The sequence below is a fragment of the Erinaceus europaeus genome, chromosome 7 (genome assembly GCF_950295315.1).
Source record: "Erinaceus europaeus chromosome 7, mEriEur2.1, whole genome shotgun sequence".
NCBI classification, from domain to species: Eukaryota; Metazoa; Chordata; class Mammalia; order Eulipotyphla; family Erinaceidae; genus Erinaceus; species Erinaceus europaeus.
In genome coordinates, this window is record NC_080168.1 from 58,193,792 (window position 1) to 58,216,236 (window position 22,445).

Genomic DNA, 22,445 nt, shown 5'->3' on the forward strand with positions numbered 1-22,445 from the left:
CTTCTAGGAATTGTTCCATTTCTTCCAGATTCTCTAGCTTGGTGGCGTATAGTTCTTCATAGAAGTTTCGCAGGATTCTCTGGATTTCTGTGGTGTCAGTTGTGATATCTCCTGCATCGTTTACAATTCTATTAATTTGAATCTTCTCTCTTTTTTGTTTGGTGAGTCTGGCTAGGGGGTTGTCAATTTTGTTTAATCTTTCAAAGAACCAACATTTGGCTTCATTGATCTTTTGTATGGTTCTTTTATTTTCGATGTTGTTTATTTCTGCTCTAACTTTAGTGATTTCTGTCCTTCTGGTTGCTTTAGGGTTTCTTTGTTCCTCTACCTCTAAGTCCTTGAGGTGTGCAGTAAGGTCGTTCATTTGAGCTTCTTCTTGGTGTTTAATATGTGGTTGTATGGCTATAAGTTTCCCTCTCAGTACTGCTTTAGCTGTGTCCCAAATATTTTGATAGGTTGTGTCTTCATTTTCATTTGTTTCCAGGAACATTTTAATTTCCTGCTTGAGTGAGTCTCTGACCTAGTGGTTCTTAAGCAGTATGTTGTTTAGTTTCCAAATTCTGTGACTTTTAATAATTGTCTGTTTGTTGTTAAATGTTAGTTTTACTCCACTGTGGTCTGAGAAGATACTTGGGATAATTTCAATGCTCTTGAATTTATTGATGCTGTCTTTGTGGCCTAACATGTGGTCTATCCTTGAGTATGTGTTATGTCAATTTGAAAAGAAGATGTATTCCAGTTTTTTGGAGTGAAGGACTCTGAAAATGTCAAGAGGTCTAGTCTGTCAATCTCTTCATTCAATTCTCTTGTATCTTTATTGGTTCTCTGCTTTGTTGATCTGTCTAAGTGTGAGAGTGGGGTATTGAAGTCTCCCACTATTATTGTATTACTATTGATGTATTTTTGAAATTCTTTCAGTAGGTGCTTGATGTATTAGATGGTCCCTCATTGGGTGCATAGATGTTAATAATTGTTAAGTCTTCTTGGCTGATTGATCCTCTAATCATTATGTAATGTCCTTGCCTATCTTTTATTACTTTATTTAATTTAAAATATATCGTGTCTGAGATGAGAATGGCTGTTCCTGCCCTTTTTTGTGGTACGTTAGCCTGTATGATAGTTTTCCATCCTTTCATTTTAAGTCTGTGTTTATCTTATTGTGACAGATGGGATTCTTGCAAGCAGCATATGGTTGGGTAATGTTTTCTGATCCATCCCCCCACCCTGTGCCTTTTGATGGGTGAATTTAATCCATTGACGTTTATTGATATGGATTTAATATATTGTAGTGCCATTGTTCAAAAAAATAAAATAAAATATTGTTTGCTCTGATATATTGCAAGTATTATAGTGATGTTCTTGTTTATAAGAGGTGTTTTAGAACCTCTTTCAGGGCCGGCTTGGTGATGGTTGCCTCTTTTAACTGTTGTTTGTCTAAGAAGGTTTTGATCCCTCCATCTAGTTTGAATGAAAGTCTAGCAGGATATATTATCCTTGGTTGAAACCCTTTTTCATTCAGGGCTTGATAGATATCTTGCCATTCCCTTCTGGCTTTTATAGTTTCAGTGGAGAAGTCTGCAGATAATCGTATGGGTTTTCCCTTGTATGTGACGTTTTGTTTCTCTCTTGCAGCCTTTAGGATCCTTTCTTTATCCTTACTTCTTCTCATTGTGACTATGATGTGTCTTGGTGTCTTCAGGTCTGGGTTGATTCTGTTTGGTACTCTCTGGGCCTCTTGAATCTTGATGTCCTTTCTGTTATTCAGGTCTGGGAAGTTTTCTTGTATTATTTCCTCTAGAATGTTTGCTTCCCCTTCCTCTCTTTCTTCCTCTGGCAGGCCAATTATACGAATGTTACTTCTTTTGAGATCATCCCATATGTGTCTGTTGTTGTTTTCAGTGTCTCTCAATCTCTTTTTAAGCTCTTTCACCTCTTTCTTTGTTTTCTCTAACTCATCCTCTGTCTGACTAATTCTGTTTTCTGCTTCTGTTAGTCTGCTTTCCCTTGCCTCAGCTTCTTTCTTCATTACAGCTATTTCAGCTTTCAGTTCTCTAATTGCCTCAAGATAATCAGTATTTTCATTGGGGTTTTCAACTGTTGTTTTCCTAATACTGCCGTTCCTTTCCTCCAATGTTGTTTTCATTTCCGTGATTAATAAGTTTATTATGCTTGCATACTTTTCTTATCTATGGTTACTTCTGGCTGATTTGTAGTTTCTTCTGGGCTCTTGTCTTCATTCATTGGAGTAGCAGTTTTATTTGTTTTCGATCTACCCATTTTTTTATTTCTTCTTCTTTTTTTTATGCTCTGTTGTTCCTCAGTTGTTGTGTCTTGAGTACAAGTAACACTGTACTAAATACCTTTATGACAATTGCACTCACCAACCTCAGGAATTACAGTAGCAACTGAAGCAAGTATTGAAGCAGTTTAATCGTTAACAGTTAGCCAAACAATTTCTCCAGTCCTTGAAAAAATAGTAACCAAATCCCAGTGAAGAAGAAAGAGAAAAGAAAGAAAGGATAGCAAGAACAGACAGTTATGCAAATCTACTGTCCACTGTATATTCTAGGGGTAACAAGAGGGAAAAGATACACACATAGAGATACACACATAGAGAGTCCACTCTGAGTCAGATTTCTTCCCCAAAATAATTCACAAAATCAGAAAGGCAAAGAAGAAGGAAGAAGTGTATGACAAGATATAAAAAAAGAGGCAAGAGTGAGAAAAGGGAAAAGATAAGAAAAATAGCTGTAATTAAAGAGCAGTGAAAGGAAATTCCCAAATGTGTATCAGTGAATTAAAAAAAGCACACTGTTTGGTGGTGTGTGGGGTGGGGGCTGTGGTTTTGGAAGCTGTAGGATTGAGGAAGAAAGGATGACAAGAATGAGAAAAAGAAAAAAAAGAAAGAGAGAGTGAAAAAAGAAAAAGATAAGAAAAAGAACAGTCATAAAAGGGCAGTGAAAGGAAAGGTTTTTTTATGTATTTATTTTTAATTATTTAATTAGCTATGCAGGGTGAGGTGGGGTGTGTTGGCTACTTAGAAAGAAAAAAGGCCAGAGGTTTCAGAAGGGTATAGACTTAGAATGAATGATACTCCCTGGTGGGACAGGAATTTGGTAAAGAAAGAAGCTCCTAGCAGGGGATCCTGCTAGGAGCTGGTCCCCAGGGACTGGTTATGGGGGGTGGGGGGGTGGGGAAGGAGGTATGCTTAGAAATTAAAAGGAAGAAAAAAAATTTTTTCCCCTTTTTTCCTACTCTAATTCTTAACCCAAATTAAGTTATAGTCACCTCCTTGGTGTCACCGCTTGGACCCCTTATTGGCTGCCTACTAAAGGCAAAAATCCTACCGTTTCCAGGAGATGTGGTCAGAGCTCAGCCACTAGAAGCTTCTCAGTCCACCATCTTTCTGTCCTTTTTTTTTATATGGCCATTATCTTTACTTCCTTTCCAAGTCACACCCACATCTTTTTGCTACTTCCAGATATCCTTCCTTTTTTCCACTTTCTTTCAAGACCCTGATGCATTGAAGTTTAGAGTTGAAGTTTAGAATCCTCTGGCCATCTCCCCTAACATTGCCCACCCTCTGGGCTTATGAACCAAAATGTTTTCTTTCTTTCTTTTCTTGCTTTTTTTTTTTTTAAATTGATGTAATTCTGAATAAGTCCATTGGTTAAGAAGTACAACTCCACACAGTTCCCACTACCAGAGTTCTGCATCCCATCCCCTCCATTGGAAGCTTTCCTATTCTTTATCCCTCTAGGAGTATGGACCTAGGATTGTTATGGGGTACAGAAGGTGGAAGGTCTAGCTTCTGTAATTGCTTCTCTTCTGAACATGGGCACTCTGTTTTTTGCCACCAAGTCTATCACTTGGTGCTAAACTGTTTTTTTGCCACCAAGTTTATCACTTGGGCTTGGTGGCCTGAATGATGACTCTACCACTCCTGGAAGCCATTTTTTTTTTTCCAAAGAGAAAGAGCGATACCTATAGTAGTAACTTTATTTTGCACACATAGGTGGGCACTAGAATCTTGAACCCACATCTTTGCTCATAGTTATGTATGTGCTCTACTGGTGACCCAGAATTTTTTTTTCCTCTAAGGGAATGTGAAATCAAAAGATAGCTCACATCTTGTACAGATTAAGATAAATAATATAAGCTTTCCTAGAATGACAGCAGCGTAATACTCTATCTGGCCTAGGGATTATCACATATTTTTTAGTTAATAATGTCATTTCGCTTTCAACATCAAGTTCCCTAAAATACAGTGTGAGAACTTGACAAAGGAGATTATTTTTTTAAATTTGTTTTTATTATCTTTATTTATTTATTGGATAGAGACAGCCAGAAATCAAGAGGGAAGGGAGAGATAGAGAGGAAGAGAGACAGAGAGATACCTGCAGCACTGCTTCACCACATGTGAAGCTTTCTTCCTGCAGGTGGGGCCCGGGGACTCAAACCTTGGTCTTTGTGCACTGTAACATTAGTGCTCAAATAGATGTGCCACCACCCAGCCCCGACAAAGGAGATTCTTATAATTTGGAGTAGAATATGGTGCAGATACTGAGAAAATTTCTCTCTTTTGGGGAAAAGTGAAAATAATAAATTACCAAAATTTATGTCCAGTGATTTTCTTACAGTTACAAATATTCTAAAGAAACCCACATTAATCCATCGGTGAATTCGACATCCAGTTTACCAACTTGTATGCCTAATCAAGATGTGTTACTTAATAGAACATCACCTGAGATAGTGGAAAAAGGTAAGAATTGATTTTTGTCACTAAAATATTATGTAGGTTATCAGATTAATTACATTTGCATTTGTAAAAATGCTTGTTATCAAAGTAGATTAAAAATAGTACAGTGCATCTTATGTTTATAAGACAAAAACATTAGTGTAAATATATGTAATGTGTAAAAGACTTTTAAAAAGTTAATATTTTAGAAGGAAAATGGCATGGATTGTGTACATTTGTGTTGGGGCCCCTGTGACTCATATTGCTTGTTACTTACATATATGTGACACATTTCTCTAAGTATTAAAAACTTTTTATTAGAACTAGTCATGCCAGAAATTCTCTGCTTTCTCTTGCCATTTATATCTGCAGCCTCCATGAATATTTGGATATTATCAGGGTAAATACAGATAATATGTCAAAAGGCAAAAGAAAACTTATTTGAAGCCCCTCAGCTATTCCTACATTCTTGGACCAAGGACTGGAGTTGCAGATTAAACTCAATGTAGTCACTAGAATTGGAGATAATAGGCCTAATATAGAGTGATTATTAGGAGAGTGATTATTCCAATATATACTCCCCTAAAATGTGTATGCAAAACCTTAAGATATGTATGCTTTACATAGCTGTATGTGCATTCGATCAATAAAAGGGTGGATAGAGAGGCCCACATACTTGGTAAAGCCCCATGTTGAGAGGATCACCAGTGACCACCACTCCAGACTCTTCCCTCACTGCCAAAGGCATTTGAAGTAATTTACTTAATCCTGGTTTCCTATGGAAAACTGGATACAGGCACACCTGAAATAAAAAATAAAGCATAGGTATGTAAAATGACTTTAGGCTTTATTGAAAAGTTCAAATTATTTCATCAATAAAGCTTTAACCTTTATAACAAAAATAACCAAATTTGACTATACATCCTAACACTTGTAAATGATGGTATACATATGACATAAGAGAATGGATAAAAACAAGATGAGAAGTAGGGAAAATGCACATTTTATGTATTGAGAATGTATAATTATTGAGCACTTTTAGAAAATTAATTTTCAGTATAGCAAATAACCTAATTGTGTGTCTTATCAGCAATTCTGTATTTATGGTTTATCTAAAAGAAATAGTTAAAGGTATGTGTGATTATTTATTTTTGGTCTAGGGCATCCATGTTTAACAGAATAGAAGATTGAAGATGCATTGTGATAAAAATAACATTGAATAAATAACTTAGGAAACTTTTAAAAAACAATTTCATTTATTTATGAGAAAGATAGGAGAAAGAAAGAACCAGACATCACTCTGGCACATGTGCTGCTGGGGATCGAACTTGGGGCCTCATGCTTGAGAGTCCAAAGCTTTATCACTGCACCGCCTCCCAGACCACAACTTAGGAAACTTTTTAAAGCACACTAATGCAATATTAAAGTTGTGATATACATTTTATAATCTGAAGAAATTACAGTGTTGTATTAAGTATAAAAGTTGAATGTAGAGAGTCAGGTCGTAGCGTAGCAGGTTAAGTGCATGTGCCGAGAAGCACAAGGACTGGAATAAGGATCCCAGTTAGAGCCCCAGGCTCCCCACCTGCAGGGGAGTCGCTTCACAAGCAGTGAAGCAGGTCTGCAGGTATCTGTCTTTCTTTCCCCCCTCTGTCTTCTTTCCATTTCTCTGTCCTATCGATGATGACATCAGTAACAACAACAATAACTATATCTACAATAAAAAACAAGGGCAACAAAAGGGAAAATAAATAAATATAATTTTTTTAAAAGCTGAATGTGATATGAACTGGCCATAACTATATGCTTATTGGACAGATGAAATAACTCACTGCTTTTCCATGTGTGCAATCTAGGTTTCAGCCTGGCCCCCATCGTGTGTGTGTGTGTGTGTGTGTGTGGGTGTGTATGTGTGTGTGTCTGTCTTTCTGTCTGTCTTTCTCTCATCCCCTCTGTCTCTTGGAAAAATATATACTTATTTTATTTATCCTGAAATGTGGGTTGTGTGCACAATTATCAGTATGGTTTTCTGTAGTAAGTACAGTGATTATTATTTATTTTCTTTATGCTTACTTATATTTTGAAATATTGTGAAGTTAATATGAATCATTTAAAAATAGAAAAAAATACTTCAAGTGCAATAATTGTGGAGATAATATAATTGGAATTCTATTATAAATGTTTAAAATAATGGTTAAAATTGCACTTTCCTACCTACACAGGTTATGAAAAGGAATCTGAGTCATATATGTGGATATTTGTCCTAATGGGTAATATGCTTCGTGGAATTGGAGAAACCCCCATAGGACCTTTAGGGATTTCTTACCTTGATGATTTTGCTGAAGAAGGACATTCTTCTTTTTATCTGGGTAATGTACAAAAAATATAATCACTTCCCTTGGGTCTGTTGTTGAATTAGCAGTGTTCCTACATTCCTCCCTTTTGGAAAATTATTTAGAGAAATGTATTCAAGTTACTTGAAAATTTGTGTTGAATAAGAACTGTGTATTCTTGGCATCTAATAAAAATGTGTTATAATATTTTCAGGTACTTTGAATGCAGTAGCAATGATTGGTCCAATCATTGGTTTTGTAATGGGCTCTCTGGTTTCTAAAATGTACGTGGATATTGGATATGTAGATCTGAGTAAGTACAGTCAGAACTAAGTTACATCTTCTTACTTCTCAGATGTGTGTATCAATCCACTATATCATTAAATTTTCTCTTACCAAGTATTTTTTAAAATTTTTATTTATAAAATAAAAAAATATCGACAAGACCTCAGGATAAGAGGGATACAATTCCATACATTTCCCACCACCAGAGCTCCATATCCCTTCCCCTCCTCTGATAGCTTTCCTATTCTTTATTCCTCTGGGAGTATGGACCCAAGATCATTATGAGGTGCAGAAGGTGGGACGTCTGGCTTTTGTAGTTGCTTCCCCACTGAATCTGGCCATTGGCAGGTTGATCCATTCTATGCTACACCAAGCTTTTTACAACTACAAAATAACCATTTTACTTTTAATTTATCCAAAATGTCTGCAAAGTCATTGTAACCAGGTGCACCACCACCAGTTCCCCCCAATAGAAAAAAATTAAGGGCAAGAGGGAAAGAAGGAATGAGACCACATCACTGTTTCACAATTCATGAGGCTTCCCCTTTACATGGTGCTCTCATGTTGTAGCCAGGACATGAACTTAGGTCCTCACACATGGTTACCAGGTGAGATACCTCCCAGACTCCTTATAGTCTTTTAGATCTCATGGCTATTCCATTTCTACCATTGAATGGTTTTACTTTATTACATTATATCTTCTCTACTGAATTATGATTTGAACATATTGTGAAGTAAACATCAATAGATTTCCATAACTAGTTGCAATAGGGAGGTTATATAAGTGAGAAAAAGAGCTTTATGTGATTGGGGCTCACAGTATTCTTTCCATGTAAGAAATTTGAGTGACATATTGAAAAAAAAAAATCTCCTTGTTGGTTTTCCCTGAAGTTCAGACATCTAGATTTTTACAAAGAATTTTTATGTTTTTTTAATTTTTAAAAAGGAAGCACTGACAAAACCGTACAATAAGAGCACTTTGGGAGTATGGACCCAGGGTCACTGTGGGATGCAGAAGGTGGAATGTCTGGCTTCCATAATTTCTTCCCCGCCAAGGGTGTTGGCAGGTCGAGCCATACTCCCAGCCTGTCTCTCTCTTAATTTTTATGTTTTTATGACAGCAAGTAAACTAAGTAAAGTACTTTGGCAGATTATATCTAGTTAGGTTATAGTCTCTAATTCTTACATGTAGGCCTTATATGTAGGTGATAAAATTTACCGACAATAACATTTTAATTAAATTATTAGTATAGATGAAATCACTCATTTAATCACTCATTTCTCAAAGTTACAGTTGCTGATTATGGAACAATACATATAATAATATAAATCAATTTAAGTCTAGATATATGCATACTGGGGGGGGTCAGGTGGTGGGGCACCTGGTTAAGTGTTCACATTACAGTGTGCAAGGATCCAGGTTCCGGGGGAACCTTCACAAGTGGTGAAGTAGGGCTGCAGGTGTCTCTCTATCTAAGAACTTCTTGATGACAAAGAAGATATAACTGGTGAACATACACATACAATAAAACTGAGTTCAAAGTGAACTAAAATCTTTAGACTCAGTTACATTTTATTTCAACTATATTTTTCTATAATTTCTATTTCTGCCCCCTTAATTTCTGTCTGTTTCTATTTCTGCCCCCTTAATTTCTGTTTCTATTATATATATAATATGTATATATATAAAATAGATATGTGCATATTTGAAAACCATGTAAGTAGAATTTAAACTTTATTTTCTCTCTACGATATATTTTCATATAAACTTCAAAATAATGACACCATTACCTTTAATGTGCATGTGTTGCTTTCTTATTTGGGCTGTTTATTTTAAAGTTCCTTAAATAAATCATTTATATATTTAGATGAAGCACTTGCTTGCCGTTCATGCATGGATTATAGAAAAATATAGTTGAAATAAAATGTAACTGAACCTAAAGATTTTAGTTCACTTTGAACTCAGTTTTATTGTATGTGTATGTTCACCAGTTATATCTTCTGTGTCATCAAGAAGTTCTGTATGTTTGTTTCTGGAATAAAAATCTCAGTACTAGCACTGGAGCATTTTTCAGATTGCTATAGAGTTCATCAGCTATATTTGATCCCAGAAAAAAGGAGTCAAAGAGTTTCAGACCAGGAGAGTTCATATGCTTTTCATAAGTAATTATTAAATCATTTTTCTAGTCAATGTTTAGTGATAGCTGTTGTCTACCCCTGTCATTAGAAAAACCACTGGATGGAAGTCGGGCGGTAGTACAGTGGGTTAAGCGCACGTGGCATCATCATGATTTCAGAGATGATGTATGAAACCAAAAATATGGTATCAGAATTAATGAAAGTCTACCTTCTTCATCTATGGAAAACCATAACAATCATCATTTTTCAGAATGTATTTTCCAAAATATATTCCAATTCAAAATGATTTATTTTTTTACTTCTTCTAATTCTTTATTATAGGCACTATCAGAATAACTCCCAAGGACTCTCGTTGGGTTGGTGCTTGGTGGCTTAGTTTCATTATAGCTGGACTATTAGCTATTCTTTCTTCCATACCATTCTTTTTTCTGCCCAAAAGTCTGGATAAACCACAGAAAGAAAGGAGAGCTTCAGGATCTTTGTATGGACTCAAAACGAAAGAAGAAAGAAGTCAGATGGTGAATGTAATCAATCACAAGCAAAATGTTAATGAAAATATGCCAGGTAGGAATTTCACATGTATAGTCACTTGGGAGTCAATAATCTAATGAAAGGGAGTAGTAAGTATTACAAATATAAGTTGTATCTAAATTATCTGAGTTCAATTTATTTTGCATTAAATTTAATGGAATTGCTATTAAAAATTTATAATATTTCACTTGTTTTGTTTCAAATTTTATTTTATTGGGGGTAATGGTTTATAATATAATCTTTAACACATAGGCACAACTTCTCATCTTCCCTGATTGATGTCTCAGAGACACAACAGTATCTCAATGTCCTATTCTTTCCCTCCTACCTCAGAGTCCTTTGCTTTGGTGAAATATACCACATGCCAGCCAGTTGAAGTTTTTTGCAAATGTACGTCTCACACCAAAAATAGAGTACTAGGTTATTTAAACTTGGTTGTACTATTTTCATATTATGAAATCAAAGACTAGATTGTTAAAGACTAAATGAATGTAGTTGAATGCTCAAATAAATGGATAATGTAATTGCAGTGCAAAATGAAAGAGTTGTAGTTACCAACTATGTTATCACTGTGTTTGTAGAATAAGGACTAGAATAGTAATGATGTATTTCATATGTAATTTTGGGTGAAATCATTGACAAAAATTAGTAAAAAAAAAAAAGTATTAATTTGTTCTTCATATACCTGAGTGGGCATAAGACAAATTCATTAAAAAGAAATATTTACTTCAAAAGTAATTTGTAAACAATAGGAATTACATAAGAAGAGCATTGTTTTTCATATGTAGTCAGTTGAATATTACTTCAGTCACATATTGATATTGATCCAATATTTTAGTCTATGTAATGGATTTTGATATAATAGATGACACTCAAGTTCTCATCTAATTAAAAAACTTAATGATGTAGTGAATCCTTATGCTCTAGTCCTCTTAATTAAATGTCACAGTTTATTTAAGACGTCTCATGAGATAGCGATTGTTCCTGAATGAGAAACTCCTTGAGTAGCAATCTACCTTCTAGATCTAATAATTTTAAGTGTTTCTGTTCCTATTGTAAGTTTCTCTACATTTTTTCGTTTTCTATGTTGTCCTTTATTTTAACAGGCTGGTTAAACAATTTCTTAATTTACCTTGCATATAAAATTTAGTTTTCATCACACATAATGGAATGTGTAGAGCAAGATTTTTTTTTATTTAAGAAAGGATTAATTAACAAAACCATAAGGTAGGAGGAGTACAACTCCACACAATTCCCACCACCCAATCTCCATATCCCAACCCCTCCCCTGATAGCTTTCCCATTCTCTATCCCTCTGGGAGCATGGACCCAGAGTCATTGTGGGTTGCAGAAGGTGGAAGGTCAGGCTTCTGTAATTGCTTCCCTGCTGAACATGGGCGTTGACTGGTCGGTCCATACTCCCAGTCTGCCTCTCTCTTTCCCTAGTAGGGTGTGTCTCTGGGAAACCTGAGCTCCAGGACACATTGGAGGGGTCTTCAATCCAGCATCTTGATGGCATCTGGAACCTGGTGACTGAAAAGAGAGTTAACATACTAAGCCAAACAAATTGTTAAGCAATCATGGATGCAAAACATGGGATAGTGGAGAGGAAGTGTTAGGGAGGTACTCACTGCAAACTCTAGTGTACTTCTGCTTTCAGGTATATATTTTGCAGTGGTTTATGGATACGTGTGAACATAAGCTCTCTCTCACAGAAATTGGTGTATATCTAGGTTTTGGGACTTTGTTAGAAAGTGAACCACCTGAGATGAAATTAGAGTATACTATGAAAGGAAAGGACTCACCCAAGTAATGAAGCTAAAGGGCTGTCTGTCATTCCACACGTGAAGTCTCTGGACACAGTCTGAAGTGAAGCATGTTGAGGTGGCAATCGTTGCGTTGGTAAGGTTGTGATCAGCGGATGCAATATTATTTGCTATGGATTGGGAGAGGCATATGGGAAAGTGGGCCCTAACCAAGAGTTCCAGGACTGGGGGAAGTAGGGGCTCTATAGTGGAGATGTGAGGTTCCTGCTGTCTTAGGGTTCAAAGAGACAATCGATAGTTAATGTTATCATCACATTATTTGGTAATTAGGTTAACTTTGAAAAGTCCCTTTGTTATGGTTTGCTGTACAGTACCCAGTATCTTGTATATAGCTGTGCTATTGGATGCTTCTGATCTTCTTGGTCTAGGCTTTTGAGAGAGTCCGCATATCAAATACACAGCCTATATATTAAAAAGATTCAGTTTGTGTTTTGAAAATCTTTGAGACATACAATTGATTTTCCCCCTCTCATATTAAATAACTAGTGATTTATATGTCTACATTTTACTAGGAGTGTACATAAACACCATTCCCACCACCAAAAGACTGTGACCCATCCCTGCCACCCACTCCCACCCCCCACTGGCCCAGGAAGCTGCATGTCAACCCCCCACCACAGGGTTTTTACTTTGGTGCCCTACTTACAATTTGGTCAGGTCCTGCTTTTAGTTTCCCTTTCAGATCTTCTTACTCAACTTCTGTTGATGAGTGGGATCATCCCATACTCATCTTTATTTTTCTGACTTAGCACACTTAACATAATTCCTTCTAGCTCTGTCCAAGATGGGTCAGAGAAGGTGGGTTCATTGTTCTTGATAGCTCCATAGTATTCCATTGTGTATATATACCACAGTTTTCTCAGCACTCATCTGTTGTTGGGCACCTGGGTTGCTTCCAGGTTTTAGCTATTATGAATTGTACTGGTATGAACATAGGAGTACACACATCTTTTTGGTTGGGTGTTATGGAGTCCTTGGGGTATAACGCCAAGAGAGGAATTACTGGATCATATGGAAGGTCCATGTCTAGCCTTCTGAGAGTTTTCCAGACTGCTCTCCAAAGAGGCTGTACCAATTTATATTCCCACAAGCAATGTAAAATGGTTCCTCTGTCCCCACAACCTCTCCAGCATTTGTTGCTGTTGTCCTTTTTGATGTATGCCATACTTATAGGAGTGAGGTGGTATGTTAGTGTTGTCTTAATTTGCATTTCTCTAACAATCAGTGACCTAGAGCAGTTTTTCTTATGTTTGTTAGCCTTTTGGATCTCCTCAGTAGTGAATGTTTTGTTCATATCCTCTGCCCATTTTTGGATGGGGTCATTTGCTTTTTTGGTGCTAAGTTTGCTGAGCTCTTTATATATTTTGATGATTAGTTTCTTGTCTGATGTATGGCATGTGAAGATCTTCTCCCATTCTGTGAGGGGCCTCTCTATTTGTTTAATAGTTTCTTTGGGTGTGCAGAAGCTTTTCAATTTTATGTAGTCCCATTGGTTTGTTTCTGCTTTAGTCTTCCTTGCAATTGGGTTTGATTCATCAAAGATGTCCTTGATGTGTAGGTGGGAAAGTGTTTCATGAATGTTTTCCTCTAAGTATTTGATTGTTTCTGGTCTGACATCTAGGTCTTTGATCCATCTGGAGTTGATTTTTGTTTCTGGTGAGATAAAGTGGTTCAATTTCATTCTTCAGCATGTTACAACCCAGTTTTCCCAGCACCATTTATTGAAGAAAGCCTCCTTCTTCCATTTAATCCTTTGGGCCCCTTATCAAAGATTAGATGTCCATAGGTGTGGGGATTTATTTCTGGGCTTTTAATTCTGTTCCACTGGTCTGTGTGCCTATTTTTGTTCCAGTACCATGCTGTTTTGATGATGATGGCTTTATAATATAGTTTAAGGTCTGGGAGTGTGATGCCTCCATTTGTGTTTCTTTTCCTCCAGATGGTTTTGGCAATTCTAGGTGTTTTCAGGTTCCAGATAAATGATTGTAGTGTTTGTTCTATTCTCTTAAAGAAGCTTGGTGGACCTTTGATGGGTATTGCATTAAATTTGTATATGGCTCTGGGGAGAATATTCATTTTGATGATATTTATTCTTCCAATCCATGAGCATGGGATATCTTTCCATTTCTTGGTATCAGTTTCTGTTTCCTTGAGTAACGACTCATAGTTTTCAGCATACAAGTCTTTCACTTCTTTGGTTAACTTTATTCCTAGGTATTCGATTGATTTTGCCGAAACAGTAAATGGGAGTGATTTCTGGATGTCTTCTTCTTCAGATTTAGTGTTTGCATAAAGAAATGCCACTGATTTTTGTACGTTGATTTTGGAGCCTGATACCTTGCTATATTGCCTAATAAGTTACAGTAATTTTCTGCTGGATTCTTTAGGTTTTTCTATGTATACTATCATGTCATCTGCAAATAGTGAGAGCTTGACTTCTTCCTTTCCAATCTGCATTCCTTTGATTTCTTTCTCTTGCCTGATTGCTATGGCAAGAACTTCCCATACTATGTTGAAGTGTAATGGTGACAGTGTACAGCCCTGTCTAGTCCCTGATCTGAGGGGGAATGCTTTCAGCTTCTGTCCATTGAGTATGATGTTGCCTGTAGGTTTGCTATATAGAGACTCCACTATCTTGAGGAATTTCCCATCTATTCCCATTTTTTGTAGAGTTTTGAGCATGAATGGGTGTTGGATTCTGTCAAAGGCTTTCTCTGCATCTATTGAGATAATCATGTGGTTTTTGGTTTTGCTTTTATTGATATGGTGAATGACATTGATTGACTTACGGATGTTGAACCAGCCTTGCATTCCTGGGATGAATCCCAGTTGGTCATGATGAACAATCTTTTTGATATGTTGCTGTATCCAGTTGGCCAAGATCTTGTTTAATATTTTGGCATCTATGTTCATCAGCAATATTGGTTTGTAGTTTTCCTTTTTTGTTCTGTCCCTATCAGCTTTTGGTATCAGGGTGATGTTGGCTTCATAGAAGGTGGAAGGGAGTATTCCTGTTTCTTCAATCTTATGGAAAAGCTTAAGAAGTATGGGTACTAACTGTTTCCTGCAAGTTTTGTAGAATTCATTTGTGAAAACATCTGGTCCAGGACTTTTGTTGTTGCGGAGATTTCTAATAACGGTTTCAATTTCTTTGTCTCTGATTGGTGCATTTATATTTTGTAGTTCTTCTTGGTTCACTTTTGGAAGGGCATATGCTTCTAGGAATTGTTCCATTTCTTCCAGATTCTCTTCCATTTCTTCCAGATTCTTGGTGGTGTATAGTTCTTATAGAAGTTTCGCAGGATTCTCTGGATTTCTGTGGTGTCAGTTGTGATATCTCCTGCATTGTTTACAATTCTATTAATTTGAGTCTTCTCTCTTTTTTGTTTGGTGAGTCTGGCTAGGGGGTTGTCAGTTTTGTTTAATCTTTAAAAGAACCAACATTTGGCTTCATTGATTTTTTTGTATGGTTCTTTTATTTTTGATGTTGTTTATTTCTGCTCTAACTTTAGTGATTTCTGTCCTTCTGGTTACTTTAGGGTTCCTTTGTTCTTCTTCCTCTAAGTCCTTGAGGTGTGCAATAAGGTCGTTCATTTGAGCTTCTTCTTGGTGTTTAATATGTGGTTGTATGTCTATAAGTTTCCCTCTCAGTACTGCTTTAGCTGTGTCCCAAATATTTTGATAGGTTGTGTCTTCATTTTCATTAGTTTCCAGGAACATTTGAATTTCCTGCTTGAGTGAATCTCTGACCCAGTGGTTCTTAAGCAGTATGTTGGTTAGTTTCCAAATTCTGTGGCTTTTAATAATTGTCTGTTTGTTGTTAAATGTTAGTTTTACTCCACTGTGGTCTGAGAAGATACTTGGGATGATTTCAATGCTCTTGAATTTATTGATGCTGTCTTTGTGGCCTAACATGTAGTCTATCCTTGAGTATGTGTTATGTGGATTTGAAAAGAAGGTGTATTCCAGTTTTTTGGGGTGAAGGACTCTGAAAATGTCCAAGAGGTCTATTCTTTCAATCTCTTCATTCCATTCTCTTGTATCTTTATTGGTTCTCTGCTTTGTTGATCTGTCTAAGTGTGAGAGTGGGGTATTGAAGTCTCCCACTATTATTGTATTACTATTGATGTATTTTTGAAATTCTTTCAGTAGGTGCTTGATGTATTTAGATGGTCCCTCATTGGGTGCATAGATGTTAATTATTGTTAAGTCTTCTTGGCTGATTGATCCTCTAATCATTATGTAGTGTTCTTGCCTCTTTTTTATTACTTTATTTAATTTAAAATATATCGTGTCTGAGATGAGAATGGCTGTTCCTGCCCTTTTTTGTGGTCCGTTAGCCTGTATGATAGTTTTCCATCCTTTCATTTTAAGTCTGTGTTTATCTTATTGTGACAGATAGGATTCTTGCAAGCAGCATATGGTTGGATTATGTTTTCTGATCCATCCCCCCACCCTGTGCCTTTTGATGGGTGAGTTTAAGCCATTGACATTTATTGATATTATGGATTTAATGTATTGTAGTGCCATTGTTCAAAAAAATAAAATAAAATATTATTTGCTTTGATATATTGCAAGTATTATAGTGATGTTCTTGTTTATAAGAGGTCTTTTAGAACCTCTTTCAGGGCCGGCTTGGTGATGGTTGCCTCCTTTAACTGTTGTTTGTCTAAGAAGGTTTTGATCCCTCCATCTAGTTTGAATGAAAGTCTAGCTGGATATATTATCCTTGGTTGAAACCCTTTTTCATTCAGGGCTCGATAGATATCTTGCCACTCCCTTCTGGCTTTTAGAGTTTGAGTGGAGAAGTCTGCAGATAATCTTATGGGTTTTCCCTTGTATGTGACTTTTTTTTTCTCTCTTGCAGCCTATAGGATCCTTTCTTTATCCTTACTTCTTCTCATTGTGACTATGATGTGTCTTGGTGTCTTCAGGTCTGGGTTGATTCTGTTTGGTACTCTCTGGGCCTCTTGAATCTTGATGTGCTTTCTATTATTCAGGTCTGGGAAGTTTTCTTGTATTATTTCCTCTAGAATGTTTGCTTCCCCTTCCTCTCTTTCTTCCTCTGGCAGGCCAGTTATACGAATGTTACTTCTTTTGAGATCATCCCATATGTGTCTGTTGTTGTTTTCAGTGTCTCTCAATCTCTTTTTAAGCTCTTTCACCTCTTTCTTAGTTTTCTCTAGCTCATCCTCTGTCTGACTAATTTGTTTTCTGCTTCTGTTAGTCTGCTTTCCCTTGCCTCAGCTTCTTTCTTCATTACAGCTATTTCAGCTTTCAGTTCTCTAATTGCCTCAAGATAATCAGTATTTTCCTTGGGGGTCTCAACTGTTGTTTCCCTAATACTGCCATTCCTTTCCTCCAATGTTGTTTTCATTTCTGTGATTAATAAGTTTATTATGCTTGCATACTTTTCTTATCTATGGTTACTTCTGGCTCATTTGTAGTTTCTTCTGGTCTCTTGTCTTCATTCATTGGAGTAGCAGTTTTATTTGTTTTTGATCTACCCAATTTTTTGATTTCTTTCTTTCTTTTTTTTGTGCTCTGTTGTTCCTCAGTTGTTGTGTCTTGAGTACAAGTAACACTGTACTAAATACCTTTATGACAATTGCACTCACCAACCTCAGGAATTACAGTAGTAACTGAAGCAAGCTTTGAAGCAGTTTAATCGTTAACAGTTAGCCAAACAATTTCTCCAGTCCGTGAAAAAATAGTAACCAAATACCAGTGAATAAGTAAGAGAAAAGAAAGTAGGGATAGCAAGAATAGACAGTTATGCAAATCTACTATCCACTGTATATTCTAGGGGTAACAAGAGGGAAAAGGGAACTAGAGCAGAGATACACACATAGAGAGTCCACTCTGAGTCAGATTTCTTCCCCAAAATAATTCACAAATTCTGAAAGGCATAGAAGAAGGAAGGATGAAGTGTATGACAAGATAAAAAAAAAAGAAGAAGAGACAAGTGAAAGAAAAGGGAAAGATAAGAAAAAGAGCTGTAATTAAAGAGCAGTGAAAGGAAAGGTTTTTTTATTACTTTATTTTTATTTTAATTTAATTTAATTTTTTTGATTAGCTAGGAGGGAGGGGAGAGTCTGTAGAGGAGGTAGGATTAAGGAGACAAGTTCCTCCCACAATAGATAATATGCCCACTACCCTAGCACTGAGATATATGCTAAGAGTTAATTCTGATCAACCTAAAGGGGGGGAAGATATATGTCTTTATATAATATTAATAGTAAAATAGTGCAGGGTAAAAAAAATAAAAACCCTGTCCCAGATTACCTCAAACCTCGTGATCAGAAGCAGCTGATTGTTAAGAATGAGAAAAACAAACAAAAAAAAAAACCCTCAGGACTAGACAAGGTTAGCTGAAATAGACAGTTATGCAAATCTACTATCCACTGTATATTCTAGGGGTGGCTAAAGGAGGAAGGGAAGTTGAGCAGAGACACTCGCAGTGAGAGTCCATACTGAGTCAGAATTCTTCCCCAAAATAATTCCCAAATGTGTATCAGTGAATTCAAAAAAGCACACTGGTGGTGTGGGGGCTGGGGTCTGTGGTTTTGGAAGCTGTAGGATTGAGGAAGAAAGGATGACAAGAATGAGAAAAAGAAAAAAAAGAAAGAGAGAGAAAAAAGAAAGATAAGAAAAAGAACAGTCATAAAAGAGCAGTGAAAGGAAAGGGTTTTATTTTTATTTTTAATTATTTAATTAGCTATGTGGGGTGAGGTGGGGTGGGTTGGCTACTTAGAAAGAAAAAAGGCCAGAGGTTTCAGAAGGGTATAGACTTAGAATGAATGATACTCCCTGGTGGGACAGGAATTTGGTAAAGAAAGAAGCTCCTAGCAGGGGAGCCTGCTAGGAGCTGTTCCCCAGGGTCTGGTTATGGGGGGGGGATTTTTAAGGCATGCTTAAAAATTAAAAGGAAAAAAATTTTCCCCTTTTTTCCTACTCTAATTCTTAACCCAACTTAAGTTATAGTCACCTCCTTGGTGTCACCGCTAGGACCCCTTATTGACTGGCCTATTAAAGGCAGAAAATCCTACTGTTTCCAGGACATCTGGTTAGAGCTCAAGCCGCTAGCAGCTTCTCAGTCCGCCATCTTCCGGGAACCCCCCCACAAGATTTTTTAAAGTCCATGTCTTTCATCTCCCTATAGTCCAGCTGGTTCTCCCTTTCTAGATTTGTCTAATACATATTACTATTTCCCCACTTAATCTCTTCTACTTTTAACTATTACAATTGACTGATCTGGTTATCACAGACCCAGTTCCCATAATTCTCCATTTATCAGTCAAGAACTTTTTGCATATCTGCTTGTAAACAAAGGTGGTTGTACCATCACTGTCATAATGTCACTTAATACATCATTACCTTCTGCTAATACTGCTCAGTTTACTGAGACAATTTCTTGATGATAGAAAGGCTATATGCTAGAACTTAGAAATCTAAGTCCTTCCAAATTGGTCTTTAAGATTTTTGGTATTTAGCCTTTTAGTTCTTTGAGTTCTGAGTTACATATTTTAAGGTAATTTTCTACTTAGGATTGTACTGTAAATATGTTATTAAATATAACAAGACATTATATGAGCTAGTCATTTATGTCTCCTGAGTACCTAGCATAGTTCCTAGTACCCAAATGAATGCAAACTAATTGTTGAATGAAAAGATGATGAATTAATGACATATGTACTTAAGCGTAGTGTTTATAGTAGCTAAATATGAAGTGAACAAAGCAAGATATAATAAAGCATGTATGTATTATCCCATTTGGTGGAAAATGAGCTAAATATTTATTAATGGTTCCTGGCAGGTGGTTTAATGGAAAGAGCACCAAACTCCATGAATTTAATCTCTTTTACTGTATATACTAGAATGATGTTGTGTTTGTCTTCCTCCCTCTCATTAATACATCTTTAAAATAATACATAATAATTAATGCACATACTGGAAAATAGAATATAAGAAAACTTGACAATAGGACTTCAGTGTACTTTAACTCCTGAGTTATTTACTTGTGCAATTTGAAAATTTATATCATATAACAAGATTAAAATATTAATACTTGCATTCTAGTTTTCTCTTTTATGTTTTATAGGTTTTTTCCAGTCCTTAAAGACCATCCTAACAAATCAACTGTATGTTTTAGCATTGCTTGCAACATTGCTACACATTAGCAGCTTTATTGGTCATATTACTTATATCTTTAAATACTTAGAACAACAGTATTCCCAGTCAGCATCTGAAACTAACGTTTTGCTTGGTAAGATACTTTGTTGCCCCACTTGCTCTCTCTATATGAAATGATCTCAAGTAATTAAGTGCCTTGTAGCTTTGTGTTGTGAAGATTTCACATTTTTATATAATATAATTTACATGAGCTGTTTTTCAAAACTTACCAAATTTGTTAAATTTATTTAGCTTTACTTACTTATTTTACCAGAGCTCTGCTCAGCTCAGGCATAGGATGATGCCCATAATTGTACCTGAGAACTCAGAGCTCCAAATTTCCAGGCCCCAAATTTGTTAAAACTGATGGCACCATCATTGAAGACATTTGAAGTTTCCCTTTTAGGTGGCAAATTCCTAAGGAACAGTTGCATGTTAATGAGACACTTAGATATAGTATCTGCATAGTTGAATCTTATAATTTAGTCCTTCAAGCTTGAGGCAAATCTTTTTGTAATTTGATCCTTTTAATTTTTAGTTTATATTTTTATTAACACCAGAGTAATTGATGAGTCTCAGGGCCTACATAGTGAATGTGTCTTTCCAGCAGTCATTCTGTTTTATTTTTTTCCCAACTTTTATTTTCGTTGATAGAGAACAAGAGAATTTGAGAGGGAAGGCAGAGAGAAAGAGGAAGATAGCCTGCAGTACTCTTTGTGAAGCTTTCCTCCCTACAGGTGGGAACTGGGGTCTTGAACCTGACTCCTTATTCATGGTTATATGTGCGTTTTACTGGATGGACCACTGCCTCTTTAATATAATCCTTTTAATTCATATTCATGGACATTGTAATTGGGACTTTATATTAAGAGGACATTGATGTTTTCAGAATTTAAACAATTTAAATTTAGACAATTTAAATGCATCACTAAAGAATGTAAGAATGTAATCACTAAAGAATGTAATTGTAATGTAAATCAAAACAGATACTACATTTATTTTGAGAGGCTTTTGCTCTAATACTTGTTTTCAGTAAAAGATTGAGGTTTGTTTGTAAATCAAATTATGAAGAAGACTGAGTGTCTGTGTGGTGGTTCACCCATTAGAGCATACAGATTACCAGGGTTCAAGTTCTTGGTCCCTACCTGCAGGCAGTACGGCTGTCTACCTCCTTGTCTCCATCTCTCTCAAAGATAATAAAATGATCACCAGGAGCAGTGGAGTTGTCATGGAGGCACTGAGTTCCAGTGATAATGCTGGTGGCAAAAAAAAAAAAAAGTGTTAAGACTGAATGAATTTAGTTTCTATACACTGTTTCATGTATAAAGACAATGCAAAGTAAACATAGTTATATAAAAACAGTTTTTCTCTTCTTTTTTTTTCTAGGAGTCCTGAGTCTGCCAACTATTGCAGCAGGAATATTTACAGGAGGATATATTATTAAAAGATTCAAATTTACCATGGTTGGAATTGCCAAATTCTCACTTTTTAACGTTGTGATATCTTTCATATTTTTCTTATCAGATTTTCTACTAATATGTGAAAACAAGTCAGTTGCTGGCCTAACCTTGACCTATGATGGGTTTGTATATATCAGTATATCAATTGTATAATATGTAAATTGTTGAATATAGAAGACTGTAAGGAAAGCAAGACAGCCAGAAATTTAAACAAAATGTTCTCTCAGCTAAAATAAATTGCAGCTGGGTGCTAAGTGGGTGACTCATCTGGCAGAGCACATTTATTGCCATGTGCAAGGACCCAGATTCAAGCCCTGGATCACCACGTGGAAGGGCTGCAGGGGGGAAGCTTCACAATGGTGGAGTGGTATTTGGCACCTCTCATTATCTGTCTCTACCTCTACAATTCTGTCTCTCACCCTCTTCCTAGAGAAAAGAAGAGAAAGAAATAGCCAGTGGGGGTGGTAGAGTTGTGCAGGCACCGATCCCGAATGATAACCTTCTAGGCAACAATTAATAAGTGAATTAATTTCAAGTCACAAATTCCTAAAATTTACCTTTTGTAAAAATGTCAAAAACTATTCTTTAATACCTTCTTTAAATAAAATCTGTATGTGCTGTAATAACAATCACTATCATTTATAGAGTGCTTATATCATTTTATAGTGACTGATGGCTAGCTACTTTTGTCAACACTCCCACCCCTTTTTTTAGATAGGAAAGTCAGCAGTTGGGAGAAGTGGAAAGAGCATAGGTTTTCTATGTGTGAGGCCCTAAATCTGCTCTCATAGAATTAATTAGTAAATATTTTGGGGGAAACAAAGGCCCCAAAAGACTACATGACTAGCAAGATCAAGATTATAACTCAAAGGTTATAAAGAGTAGCTTTCCTGGACAGTGCACCTCTTTTGCCATGCATATGACTCAGGTTTAGTCCTGATTTTACTACACTGGAGAAAGA

The 22,445-nt window shown here is 36.2% G+C and overlaps 1 protein-coding gene across 1 annotated transcript in view; it reads left to right on the forward strand.

Moving 5' to 3' along the window:
* LOC103127361 (solute carrier organic anion transporter family member 1B1) overlaps positions 1-22,445 on the forward strand; it is a 109,318-nt gene that overhangs the window by 31,937 nt on the left and 54,936 nt on the right. The window contains exons 5-10 of the mRNA XM_060194477.1: positions 4,641-4,762; positions 6,961-7,107; positions 7,286-7,384; positions 9,817-10,059; positions 19,954-20,118; positions 21,411-21,606. Of these exons, the coding sequence (XP_060050460.1) occupies positions 4,641-4,762; positions 6,961-7,107; positions 7,286-7,384; positions 9,817-10,059; positions 19,954-20,118; positions 21,411-21,606 (972 nt within the window). The remainder of the gene's footprint in view (positions 1-4,640; positions 4,763-6,960; positions 7,108-7,285; positions 7,385-9,816; positions 10,060-19,953; positions 20,119-21,410; positions 21,607-22,445) is intronic.